The sequence below is a fragment of the Asparagus officinalis genome, chromosome 4 (genome assembly GCF_001876935.1).
Source record: "Asparagus officinalis chromosome 4, Aspof.V1, whole genome shotgun sequence".
Taxonomy (NCBI): Eukaryota; Viridiplantae; Streptophyta; class Magnoliopsida; order Asparagales; family Asparagaceae; genus Asparagus; species Asparagus officinalis.
In genome coordinates, this window is record NC_033797.1 from 23,677,765 (window position 1) to 23,690,121 (window position 12,357).

At 38.2% G+C, this 12,357-nt stretch overlaps 3 protein-coding genes across 3 annotated transcripts; 2 read left to right on the forward strand and 1 right to left on the reverse strand.

Moving 5' to 3' along the window:
* On the forward strand, nucleotides 2,008-3,920 carry LOC109838355 (serpin-Z10-like). Its single transcript, XM_020406806.1, is given in 3 exon segments — nucleotides 2,008-2,234; nucleotides 2,692-3,010; nucleotides 3,042-3,920. Coding segments are annotated over 3 exon segments (930 nt in total). The 3' UTR covers nucleotides 3,426-3,920.
* On the reverse strand, nucleotides 4,046-9,645 carry LOC109836951 (signal recognition particle receptor subunit alpha-like). The gene is made up of 9 exons (XM_020405010.1): nucleotides 8,639-9,645; nucleotides 7,087-7,171; nucleotides 6,465-6,560; nucleotides 6,205-6,357; nucleotides 6,013-6,120; nucleotides 4,887-5,006; nucleotides 4,651-4,776; nucleotides 4,445-4,528; nucleotides 4,046-4,356 (listed from the first exon to the last, which is right to left on the reverse strand). The coding sequence occupies exons 1-9, from the start codon at nucleotides 9,574-9,576 to the stop codon at nucleotides 4,231-4,233; spliced, it is 1,836 nt and encodes a 611-aa protein (XP_020260599.1). The 5' UTR covers nucleotides 9,577-9,645; the 3' UTR covers nucleotides 4,046-4,230.
* On the forward strand, nucleotides 11,188-12,357 carry LOC109838356. The gene has a single exon (XM_020406807.1). It carries the CDS (start codon nucleotides 11,188-11,190, stop codon nucleotides 12,355-12,357), a length of 1,170 nt encoding a protein of 389 aa, XP_020262396.1.

Consider the following 12,357-nt stretch of genomic DNA (forward strand, 5'->3'; position numbering starts at 1 on the left):
TTTTATCATCGGTGTTTGATGGCGGATCAGCTATCTACAGTGATTTTTAGACAACCTACAGGTCTTCCGCCATTTTTGGGCTACAAGACCTTAGTCTATCAACTTGGTCTAAACTGAAAACTTTGGCTCATACCACCATTACTGATGTTCAATAGACATTAAATTGTCATTAAACACAATAATCGATCCCTTGAATTTTCACACTAAAAGGAACCAAAATCCTTTCCAATTTATGTGCCATATTAATGACTGTGATCTATGAATTATTATCTTGGTAGTATGCAAGCAACACTATAGATTTGGCGAAGGAATTGGTTTAGAACATGTTTTGGAAGCAGGAATTGGGTTAGCGATGTGCGGTCGACCGCGGTGCAAGGTCGGTCGACCGTATTCGTGCACGGACACTGGGCTTGATTCAGGTCTTGGTGTGGTCGACCGCTAGACCATGTAATCCAAACCCGTGAGTCTGGAGTTGGGTGCGGTCGACTGTCGCGGTCGACCGCCAAAGCCTGCAGCTGTTTTTTTGGGCTCTGTCATTTGTCGTGATCGACCGCATATCGGGTCAGACTCAAATTTGCAGTTTCCTATTCTCAATTTGTTTGGTGTTTGGTATATATACCAACACATTTTAGGGTTTCTGGGGAGCTGTTGAGGGGATATTTGGAGCACAAAAAAGAGGTATTTTCTAGAGCTATTGATTAGGGTTTTGTTTGAGAGACTAAGAGATTTGTTGGTGAGATTAATTGGTGAGTTTGAGTGATTTGTAATCTCAGTTGTACTCTTCTTCTCTATTAGTAAAAACATCATTCCCTTCTTGCCACGTGGACATAGGCAACTTGTCGAACCACGTAAAATTCGTTTGTTTGTGTTATGCCGTTATTTTGGATTATTTGACCTTCTCTCTCGGCGTTTGGTTTGGTTCGGTTCCTCGAAGCACAACAAGTGGTATCAGAGCTCGGGCTACACTTGGCTAATTGGAGGAGTAGATCGCTGTGGAAGTTCGTCCAGGGCTTCGATTGGTGATAAATGTGAGATTTTTACTATTATAGATCTTGTCTACCGTCGTATGGGGGTGAGATCTTTCGGAGGCTCTTGTTAGGGTTTCAGTTGAAGGTAAAAATCTCTCTTTTTAGTTTGATCTATTCTTCATTTGTTCCACATTAGTTTGGTGGTGCTTTGAAAAAAGATGACCGAAAAAGAATGAGTTGTGGAAAGTACTTCTAGTAGTTGAGCCCTACGCGATCAGCAAACTGTATGCACAAATCTGCACTTGGTTGATGAGTCATCAACATCTTCTAGTGGATGAGTCGGATAAGCCAGTGAGTAAACTGATTTCGCTCACTCGTCTTCTTCTACTATTAACAGGTATCCATATAGCGCATGCTCCGGGCTCTGCTGGCATCAAGTTTAAGCGAGACCGTTTGACAAGTGCAGTAAGGATCCAACGAGTTGCTCTTTCTTCACGTGTTTTGATTCCTTTATGGCACCGCTCCCTGGCAGCCCAGTTTTATAATAGAAAAAGAACAAACAACCAGGTAATGGGGGTCTTTATAAACATTTAGGATATACAAACACAACCGAGGGTATAAAAGTGCAAAGCAGGGGAAACTAAAGGAAGTTAAGTGCAACTAAGCCTTTATAGAACTTAGTTGGCCATTTAGGCTAGTGCATTAGTCCGAAGTAGTTCAGGTTCATTCATTCCTACTGCATCAATCTAAAGTAATCGCTTGGACTCCGAGTAAAGCTCATAGCACTATAAATATGATGCCATGGGAGACCAGTGATACCAATACACTGACTCGCTTTACCGAGTCCAGTAACTAAACGATCAACAAGCATTAAGTTTGCTGACCTCGTAGGACTCTAGGCTGCAGCCAAGGGCTCTAACTTCGTATTCTCATCGCTGTCAATTAGAGCTGCGCTCAGCCTGGCTGCAGTGGGATCAAAAGGGTCAGACTCTTGACCGTTTCCTCTCTTTCCACGGTTCAACCCCAGTCAAGGATCTCAATGTTACAACAGTTAAAACTACTGGAATCAGCTCGTGCAACTGGTTCTAATGATTCTAGTGAAGATGACGAATGTGATTCAAGCGAAGATGACGACCGTGCATCCATCTTATCATTGGCGAACGGTTTATGGGTTAACCGATCTTTGGATCTGAAGCCATCGTTCCAGGAGACTGCTGCCACCACCAACAATGCTGTGGCCAAATTTATTGACTTCAAGCACACAAGGTAATAATCAAAATGTCTTTTTGACAAAAAAAATTTTTGCATATAGCTCCCTTGGATCATGCGTATTTATAGAATTACCCCAAAATCTATGTATTTGCAACACTACCCAAATCATCAAATCAACATAGGCTGATTTATAACTGCAATGTAAAAGTATCAACAAAATAGTCAAATTTTTATTCACCACATCCAAGACAATTTGTTATGGGGAATTTTTTTCTCCCCAACAGTTGATGATCTAAGGGGCCACTTCGCAAATACGCATGATGTAAAGGGGGTGTGCGTGCGTGCGTGCATATACAAAAATCCTATCTTTGATCCCTGGAATTCTTATACTTTTCAAATTAACCATAGTTGTTGCATCTTGCGTATTTTTGTTGTCTTTCGATCAACGTAGCCTACAAAAGCAGCTCAAGTGAATCTCTAGGTCAAAAACAAAATAAACAAGCTGATCAAGGGACCCGGCTGATGCTGTGACCTCTAATACAAGACTCATCTTCGCTAATACTCTCTACTTCGAAGGGGCATGGACCAAGAAGTTCGACTGGTCTATAACCAAGAATGGATCATTTTATCTCCTTAATGGAAGAAAAATAAAAGTACCCTTTATGACAATCGACGATGATCAATACATTTCCTCTTTTGAAGGCTTCAAAGTCCCCAATTTGCCGTATGAACCAAATCAACTGGGAGAGCCTTCCATGTTGACCTTCCTTCCTAACAGTAGACATGGGCTTAGCAATGTCATACAAAAGGCTGTATCAACTCCTGATCTTTTTCAATAATCATGTTCCTAGAACGACCGTCAAGATTGGCAAGTTCATGATTCCGAAATTCAAAACTTCATCTGGATTTAACTTTCTGAAAGCTTTACAGGAACTGGAGTCACGAATTCCTTTTACTGAGGGTGTAGATTTCACAGAAATGGTGTCATCCTCAGATACCAATAATAAGCTTCAGATTTCAAGCGTGCAGCATAAACCTACTATCAAAGTAGGAGAAGAAGGGACCGAAGCATCCGCTGCAGCTTACTGAAAAGCATCATATTTGTGTTATAGATCTCCTACAAATTTTGTTGCAGATCATCCTTTCATGTTTGCCATTAGAGAAGATAAGACCGGTGCTCTGCTATTCGTAGGGCATGTGGCGAATCCAATGGAGAAGGAAGCATCAATGTTTACTAAAGAATAAAAGAGTGTGTGCCAATAAAGCAAAGGATTGATGTACTATTTTATCTGAATTAGAGCATGTATTTCTATCCTCACCTGCTGCAAGCAAAACCATCTTGAAGGTGTATCTATGTGTGTCTGTGTTTGTGTGGATATGCATATATGAAAAAATGGATACGAAATGACAAACTTATTTGTTTAATGACCCGCGAAGAAATTATCCAGTAGTGAGAGCCAACCTGTTAGTCGCATGCAAGTATATGGATCACATCACTCACATTTCTCAATGTTATTTTTTTGCCAAATGAGATGACAGCTCAAATCCATTATATATCTGTCATGAATGTTTGACTTTTGATCAAATCTGTTAAGTAACATTGGAGTATATCAATCTTATCACTCACATTTCTTGATGTATTATTTTTTGCAATGAAATAACAGCTCAAATCCATTATATAGATGTTGTCGATATTCGTAAAGCTTGACCTGACTAATTTTGCAAATCTTCTAGTCGAAGGAGAATTGCATTCAAGGTTGGACTTGGAAAAACTTGAACTTGCTACCATCCAAATCATACATCTACTTGAGCACAAATGCATGCTTCTCAAGTAAAAAAAGAAGCTCAAAAGAGATCAGGAAAGTAAATTTTCAAACAAAAGCCATAAACTAATGATTCATTTCCAGTACCAAGACAGTGAGATCACAGGGGATAAGTTCTTACAAAGTAGCAGTCATGATGAGAGGTGGACATATTAAGGTTCTTCATATGTCATGATGAGAGGTGGACATATTAAAGTTCTTAATAGGCAGAGTGCCAAGATTTACCTTCAATTAAGAAGGGTTTTGACAATGAACTTGACGTTAAGCTTTTTGAGATCGGTATAAGATTGACCGCAGCCCACAAACATCACAGGGGCTCCACAGATGTAGACCATGGAAAGTGCGGCTCCAACCTGAAACAAAAATCACAAAGTATTTCAGGGGGATAAAATGCATATAGTCAATTCCGTGCCATTAAAATTTTGGTTGTTAAATATCAACCTTATCATCAATTGTGTCAAACTTAGTGAGCAAGATTCCATCAATCAACCTCGCATTAGGCAATGTAGAGAGATCAGCTAATTTCTGCACAACGCATGAATATTTGTCAAGCTTACTGTAACAAAGTGTTAAACAACATTTAGCATTGCACATCACTCGTCTTTTGAAGAACATTACAAGCAGGCATCCCCAAGAAACTATATTACCTGGTTAAATTTTGACAGTTGATCAACAGCATCATTTCCGACCAATGCCTCTCCAACAAAGAGAACCAAATCTGGGTTGTTTAGATTTATCAGCTTTGACAGGGCTCGCATCAGTGGCTCATTATCCTGAGATTTAACAGAAGATCATATATGGCATAAGTACAACAGTTCAGGGCTGAAAGATAAAGGTCAACCTTAAGCAAATTCAAGCTGAAGGAAGATCAAAAATTTCTTACCTGCATCCTCCCAGCGGTATCAACAAGAACAACATCTGAATTATTACGACTAGCCTCTTGAATAGCCTCCTTCGCTACAATTGCAGGATCTTTTTCGTAGCCCTTCTCAAATATAGGTATCTGGAAGCATATTCTTAGTCATTGATTCAGATCGTGTCCAGCAAGCAATACTATTTAGAAATGATATTGTATGCATCTAAAGACCCATTTGCATATGTGGTATCAGTTCATTAATTCACCTCACACCAGAAAAACAAAGTAACATATGTAAGGTCCTTTTCGCCCAGAGTTCCAATTGTATATCAATGTACCATCACTATTGCCTAAAAGGCTAAAACCTTCTCCCATCACAAGTCAAGGAACAGTTCAAGGCCCAGATAGATATAAAAAGAAATAAAACCAAGTTTCTACAATTTCCTGTGAACATGGCATCAGTAGCAGTGTCCAGAATATAAATATGTCAGTCAAGGAACCAAATATATGAAAAAGTGTCTCCTTCAATATTAAGAAATAAGAACCAACGACTACAAGAAAAAACATGTTTTGTGTGCATATTTGTTGAATATATGAGATCATGAGGGAGTATATATAATTTCTTTCCTACGGAAAAAATGAGGAGATTATTAGGCAAATCAGAAGTATTTACGAACATCTACCATATATACTGGGCAGAATTTGAGGGCCTTTGTTAACCTATAGCAAAATAGGTTGACACAGTCACACGTCACAAGTGAAATGCTGTTGCTAGGTAACGAGCGGAAGATCACTGTCTAAGATCATGGGTCCAAGACTAGACTATGGATCTTTTCAGGAAAAGGGAAAACAATTGGACCCAAAATTAAGGCCTTCCATACGACATAGAACTTTCCCTATTGTTTCACATTAATGAACTCCAAATGTATGTCATATGTCAATGCAGCAAACATATACAAGATATGGAATGTTCCAATTGGTATTTTTGGAACAGTAAAGGACGTCTCCAGCAATAATCTGGGACAGCACTATATGTGTTCAACACCAGTAACTCAAGCAAATATACCAGGTCATTAAAAAGAATGCTATGAAAATTTGAAGGGTTGATATAGCATGAAGAAGGGTGATATAGCATGAAGAAGGGATCATATACCTGGAGTCTACGAGCATGTGTCCTCAGCTGCTCAACAGCACCAGACCTGAAGGTATCACATGCTGCCATCATTACACTAACATTATGCTGTAGCAGCCAGTATGCGACCTGTAAATCAGAGAAATTAATTAGATATTTAGAAACACTGGTGCACCAATAAAATCAAAAACTGTAAAGGGCAAGAAAATTAACCTTCGCAAGATTTGTGGACTTCCCAACTCCATTAACACCAACAAAAACAATAACATATGGTTTCCCCTGTTCCTTAGCAGCATGCACATCTCTCAAAATATCAATGGATCGCCTTGGAGTTAAGATACGAAGAAGGGCCTCTTCCATTGCCGTCTGTGCTTATAACCAACTTTAGAATATGACATTCTAATTATAAGTCTTTAACTCTAGTAAACAAAGTTGAAGACAACAAGTTATCTGGGTAAAACAAAATAACAAACCTGGACAGTCGAAGAGACTCTCGTGAATGATCCCAACTTCTTCCCTTCAAGACTAGCGGCTACTGATTCACAAAGCTTCTCAGCTATTTCCTCTGCCTGCAAATGGCAGGACGATACATCACAAGAAGAAACCCAAATACAATGATTTGAATATGACAGGAAAGAATGTCATTATAACCGGAAATCACATAGATTGATAGTTTCAACGATTGCCATTTTTATTTAACAGAAATCTCACTAACCGCTTATATAGTTTTAAGTAGTCTGGAATAAGAGTTTTTTTTCATTTCTTTTCTTTCATTTTTCCCTCTTCTTTTCTTTGTCATTTCCTTCTTCCTTTTTCTTCTTTTTTGCCACATCGCCCCCCCTCCCCCCTTTTCTAGCAGCATTTCACCAATATATAACAGGCTCGTTAAGATTTACTCTTATAATCCAAAAAAGGAAATCTCCAGAAGTGTATACATGAATGATAAGGTAAAAATGTGACAACACTGATTACTAGGGAAATGTTTCCCCAAATCATAGTCAAACTGGTGATTTATGTGAGACCTTTATATTGAAAAGAATATGGATAAACTCCAACACTGTAAAATGAGCATAACAGATGAGGAGAGCTACATACCACATTTTTAGTCATCAACCTATCCTTGAGAGCCTTCAGTGCTGGTTTCAAGTTCGACTTCTCCAAGACAGAGTTTCCTGAAATGCTGAGATCAAGAGAACACAAAATATAACCAACAATACAAACCCAAAATCGATAAATTCAATTGGAGTACATGACAACGGACATAGTTATGAAATATATAATACAGGAGAATTAAAATACAAATATCACCATGCATAAGCCGAAATGGCCAAGGTATAATACATAGAAAGTATTAATTGATATCACATCTAGTTAGAAGTTATTAGGCAACTGAACCCAATAACAGGTTCAACAAGTAAACTGCAAAAGCTTATCATTTTATTAATACTTATTTTCCTTTTGAAGAGTCTATAGGCAGTTATCCAAGTTTCTCATGACTCACATGAATATCCATTCCCCAGATTCATTATGAAAGTATGATGTTAAGGTGTAAGCTAATGCTTCAAGAAAAAGGTTATTAGCACTTTGGTACCATAAAGTTCACAACCTTTTTTAACTTCGATATCTCAAAGTTCGAATCTGACAATTTAATGCCCCAAATTTTACACCTTTTTTCCCCAACACTTTGATACCCCAAAGTTTACATATTTTTAACTTTGATCCACAAAGTTGATACACATTTATTAACTTTGATACCCTAAACTTTGGGTATCAACGTGTCAAAAACAAAACTTTAGTGGGCATTATGACAGGCTTGTCTTGAAGAACAAAACTTTGTTCTATAAAGTTTGATGCAGCCACAGTCACTGTCATCAATGTAATATAGGGGATGATGAACGACCCATAAAAAATACTAAAAAATAAACACTGAATGAGAAACAAATAAAATTATGGGTTCTCCTGGTTTTAGCTCCACAACCATGTATAGTTTGAAAGGTTTTTCATATTAAAAAAATTCTCTAATTTTTTGAAGTGACACCAGACAGGACCTGTTCAGTGTGACTTAGGGCCAGTTTAGTATTGTTGGAGCCTATGATTGTTGCTTATAAAAGCATCTTATAAAAGTAACTTATATAAGCTGTTGAAAATAGCTGCATGGTAATCAAATATAAAATTCAGCTTAAAAGGCACTTAATGTGTTTGTTAGAACTGTGCTTGATGATCATTATTAAAAGATAAAAGGAATATATGGTATATTAACTAAACAAAATCAGAAGCTACTTTTAAAAGCATCCTCATATTGCTTCTAAAAAGATCCCCTTAAAAAGCAGAAGCAATTTCAATAAGCATGCCAAAAAATTTCACTAAACACCATTATTGGCTGCTTATTGAAAAAATAAGCAGAATCACCCTACAAAAAACAGTGCCAAACTTACCCTAACAAAATGGGGATTTATTTGATAATATCATATTTTTGAGACCTATCTCAAATAGCCTTTTATTCCCAGGACCAATATCACAAAAGCCCAAGAAATCAAATTAATCAAAGACGGTAGGAAATTCATAGTACCAAAAGAATAACTAGCTAATCAGTAATCATATGCGGAAAAAGGTATATGCGAAAGAAAATGAAGTTATAGTGTTATACCTCTGAAACATTGACGAAAACCAGCCCTTCTTCTTTGCACTAGGCTTAGCACTCTCCATTTCCTCATCATCCTCGTCCTCGCTACTCAGAATTTCCTCCTTATCCATCATACTCTCACCCTCATCAACTGCCACAACCCCTCGAACCTCATCCCCTCCCTCACCAACAGGATCCGTAAAATCCAGCTTGGCATCCTCCTCCTTCGCGTCATCCCAAACCCTATTCTTCTTCACAATCTTTTTCTCTTCCCCTCTCACACCCTTATTAGTGTTAGTGTTAGCATCAGTCTTCTTCCCTCCTTTCGCTCGCAATTTCTGTAACTTATGTACATCGAAAGCCCCCTCATCGGGGTTCCCATTCTCTTTACCTTTAACAACAACATTGGGAAGCGATCGGGATTCTTTAACCCCATTATTCTCCTTCCCATTTGCTTTACCATTAGCTAACCATTTTCCATTACTCTCATCTCCATCTCCATCTCCATCATCGCCGCGAGACTTACCATCATTATTACCACTTTTGCCACTCTTCCTCTTGTTCATCAACGACCCAGTCCCCCAAGCCTTCTTCCCTAAATTGGAAGGATTCTTTCCAGACTGTTTCAATTTCTTCATCTCCTCCGCCCTCGCCTCCGCCTCCTTCTGAAGCTGCCGAAAGATCTCATCGAACTCGTCGTAGCTAGTCCTCTTCGGATCGTAGATCTGCTCGAATTCACGACCGACGAAGACGAGGCCGAGATCGTTGTGAAAGGTCCATTTCAGGGTGTAGGCCCCACCGCCGCCGCCGGCGTCGTAGTTGAAGGAGGTCTCGGCGGATCGCTCCTCGAGGAGGCAGGATTTGATTAGGGTTTCGATCGGAGATCCCTTGAGAGCGTTGCTTAGTTGTTTGTACCAGAGAATCAGGCCGCCTCTTGAAAGGATCAGAAGCTGCTCCAACATCTTTTATTTTTCCTTGGAAAAGTTGAAATCTTGATTGAAATTAAGGTGAATTCAGAGATTTGTACCCTGCAGAACTTTTCTATTTTAAACCTATTGTATAATTTATTCTTTAAAATCGACCCTATTTTACAAAAAATTGATCATTTTCTCGTCACGTCAGTACCGTAACAAGAATCGTGGGAAGAAACTGAGTTAATTTTTTAATATATTTCATATATAGTCGTGGTTGGCAACCCCGACTATGAACAAATTTTCAAAACAGACCATTTTGGGTTTTTATTTGCAAAAAACGACCTATTTCGAAAAAAATTACAAAAACCGACCTGTTTTCAGCCCAGCGCTGAAAACAGGTCGGTTTTTGTTAAAAAATTTTCGAAACTTTACGAGAGTCCAACTCCCGTGAAGTTTAATGTATTTTTAAACTTCACGGGAGTTGAACTCCCGTGAAGTTTAATTTATAAATAAATCTTCACGGGAGTTCAACTCCCGTGAAGATTTATGCCCAGATGCAACGCCAGGCTGCTCTCTGGAAGTTGGGATTTCTAAAAAAGCTATACCCTCTAATTTTTGTATTCTCCCACTATTTGATTGTGATTACATGTAGAAATCTAGATTTTAGAATTTAATTGTGAATTATTTATGAATTTTGTGAAGAAATGTGAAAATTAGAGGGGAAATTATCAATAATTTTGTGAAATTTGTGAAGAATTAGTGTGGAAATTATCAATAATTTTGTGGAATTAGTGTGGAAATTTCACAATTAAGAGGGGAAATTATCAATAAATGTGAAAATTAGAGGGGAAATTATCAATAATTTTGTGAAATTTGTGAAGAATTAGTGTGGAAATTATCAATAATTTTGTGGAATTAGTGTGGAAATTATCAATAATTTTGTGAAATTAGAGGGGAAATTATCAATTAATGCGAAAAATAGTGTTACCTACATATGTATAACATAAATTAGATTTTAGAATTTAATTATGAATTATTTACGAAGGACAAATTTTCGCATTTAGAATTTAATTGTGGATTATTTACGAATTTTGTGAAGAAAAATCAAATAATTTTGTGCATTTAGAGGTGAAATTATGAAAGAAAAATCAAATAATTTTGTGCATTTAGAGGTGAAATTATGAATTAATGTGGAAATTAGAGTTACTACATAAATGTAAAAATTAGTAACAATCAATATTTATTTTGCTTTTCGTGTAATATTGATCTTGAATTTTTCACTCTTCAGAGTTAACGATGAACGATCGAATCGTAATTCTCTGTTCTTATGATGGGAAGATTAATTACCTCGAGAATAATATGCCCGTTTATGAAGGAGGCACGACGAGACCGTTGTTCATAACAAAATCGTGTACTTTCGATGAGTTGGTTAATGAATTACACAAACTTACATTAACTAACTCACGTGAGTATCACCTCAGTGTGGTTTGCAATTATCCTGTTGTGGGGAACAGAACAAGTGGCATTCAAATATCAAGTGACTACGATATGGGTCTCATTCATGTCTTACACGACGAGAAGCGTTCGGTCGAATTATTCATTGAAAAACATCAGAGGGATTTGGGCAAATCGTTGAACTCCCAAGGAATGTATTCCCGCATGTTGGAGGATTCTGAAGTTGATTCTGTAGGCTTTTTATCTCCTCAACAAGATGAATGTTGGACACAATCACAATACATGAGCGGTCCTTCGTTCGTGGGCACTTCGAATGCTTTCGATACTAACACGGGAATTCAAGAAGATAATGCAAGTGTTGAATCCGAGAATGATGATGAAGAGGAGGGATTACAAATTAATAGCATGACCTTGATAGATCGTGATGACGGGGAAAACCAACACATCGACGGATGTTATGTTAATAATGAGTATGTCGTCTTAGAGGATCCGCCGCCCGATGAACTTCAAGGAGATGAATGGATTGATAACTCTGTGATGGAAAGTGTTCCTATTGGCACTAATAGTGGTGTTGATACACAGGCCGAGGACTTCTCATTCATGAAGGGAGATCTTTACGAGAGTAAGGAGAAATCGATCCATGCTATTCGCACGTATTCCATTACAAAAAATGTGAAGTTCAGGGCAACAAAAAATAATACTACAAGCTATAATGTGGTTTGTTTCTATCGCAAAGATGATGATGTCGAAGATAATAGTGGACACCACGACGGCAATGCGAGGTGTCCGTGGAAGCTTAATTCACGCTCTGGTGTAAGAGTAGGCGGGCAATTCAAAATCACGGCATACAATGGACTCCACACTTGTAGCAATCCTCGATTAGAGATGAATAACAAGAATGCGTCCTCTTCTTTTATATATCGATTGATTTTACCGCATCTGAGGGAGGATCTTGATCTAAGGCCGAAAGATATCCGTCTTTTAGTGCATAAAGCCACCAACTTGGATGTATCATATCACAAGTGTTGGAATGCTAGGAGGAAGGCGATGATAAAAATATTCGGGGATTGGGATAAATCGTATGAGATCTTACCTCATTATCTTGAAGCACTCAAAAGAGAAAATCCGGGGATTGTCTATGAAGTATCTTCGGACCCGGTTGATGGCGGAGAAAGGCGGTTCACCGGTGTATTTTGGGCATTTGGGCCCTATATTGAGGGGTTTCGATATTGTCGTCCTCTTCTTAGCATTGATGGAACCCACTTATATGGTAAATACAAAGGTGTTTTGCTTGTTGCAACCGGAGTTGACGCGGATGGCGGGTTGTTTCCTTTAGCATTTGCTATGGTTGATGTTGAAAACACAGAGAATTAG

Bases quoted from the DNA above. Each gene is read 5' to 3' on its own strand.
- LOC109836951 (XM_020405010.1), bottom strand. From the start codon at position 9,576: ATGTTGGAGCAGCTTCTGATCCTTTCAAGAGGCGGCCTGATTCTCTGG. The intron at 6,561-7,086 runs GTATGTAGCTCT...TGCCATTTGCAG, and splicing joins GGTTGATGACTAAAAATGTG to GCAGAGGAAATAGCTGAGAA. The intron at 4,777-4,886 runs GTAAGAAATTTT...GTTAAATCTCAG, and splicing joins ATACCGCTGGGAGGATGCAG to GATAATGAGCCACTGATGCG.
- LOC109838356 (XM_020406807.1), top strand. From the start codon at position 11,188: ATGTTGGAGGATTCTGAAGTTGATTCTGTAGGCTTTTTATCTCCTCAA.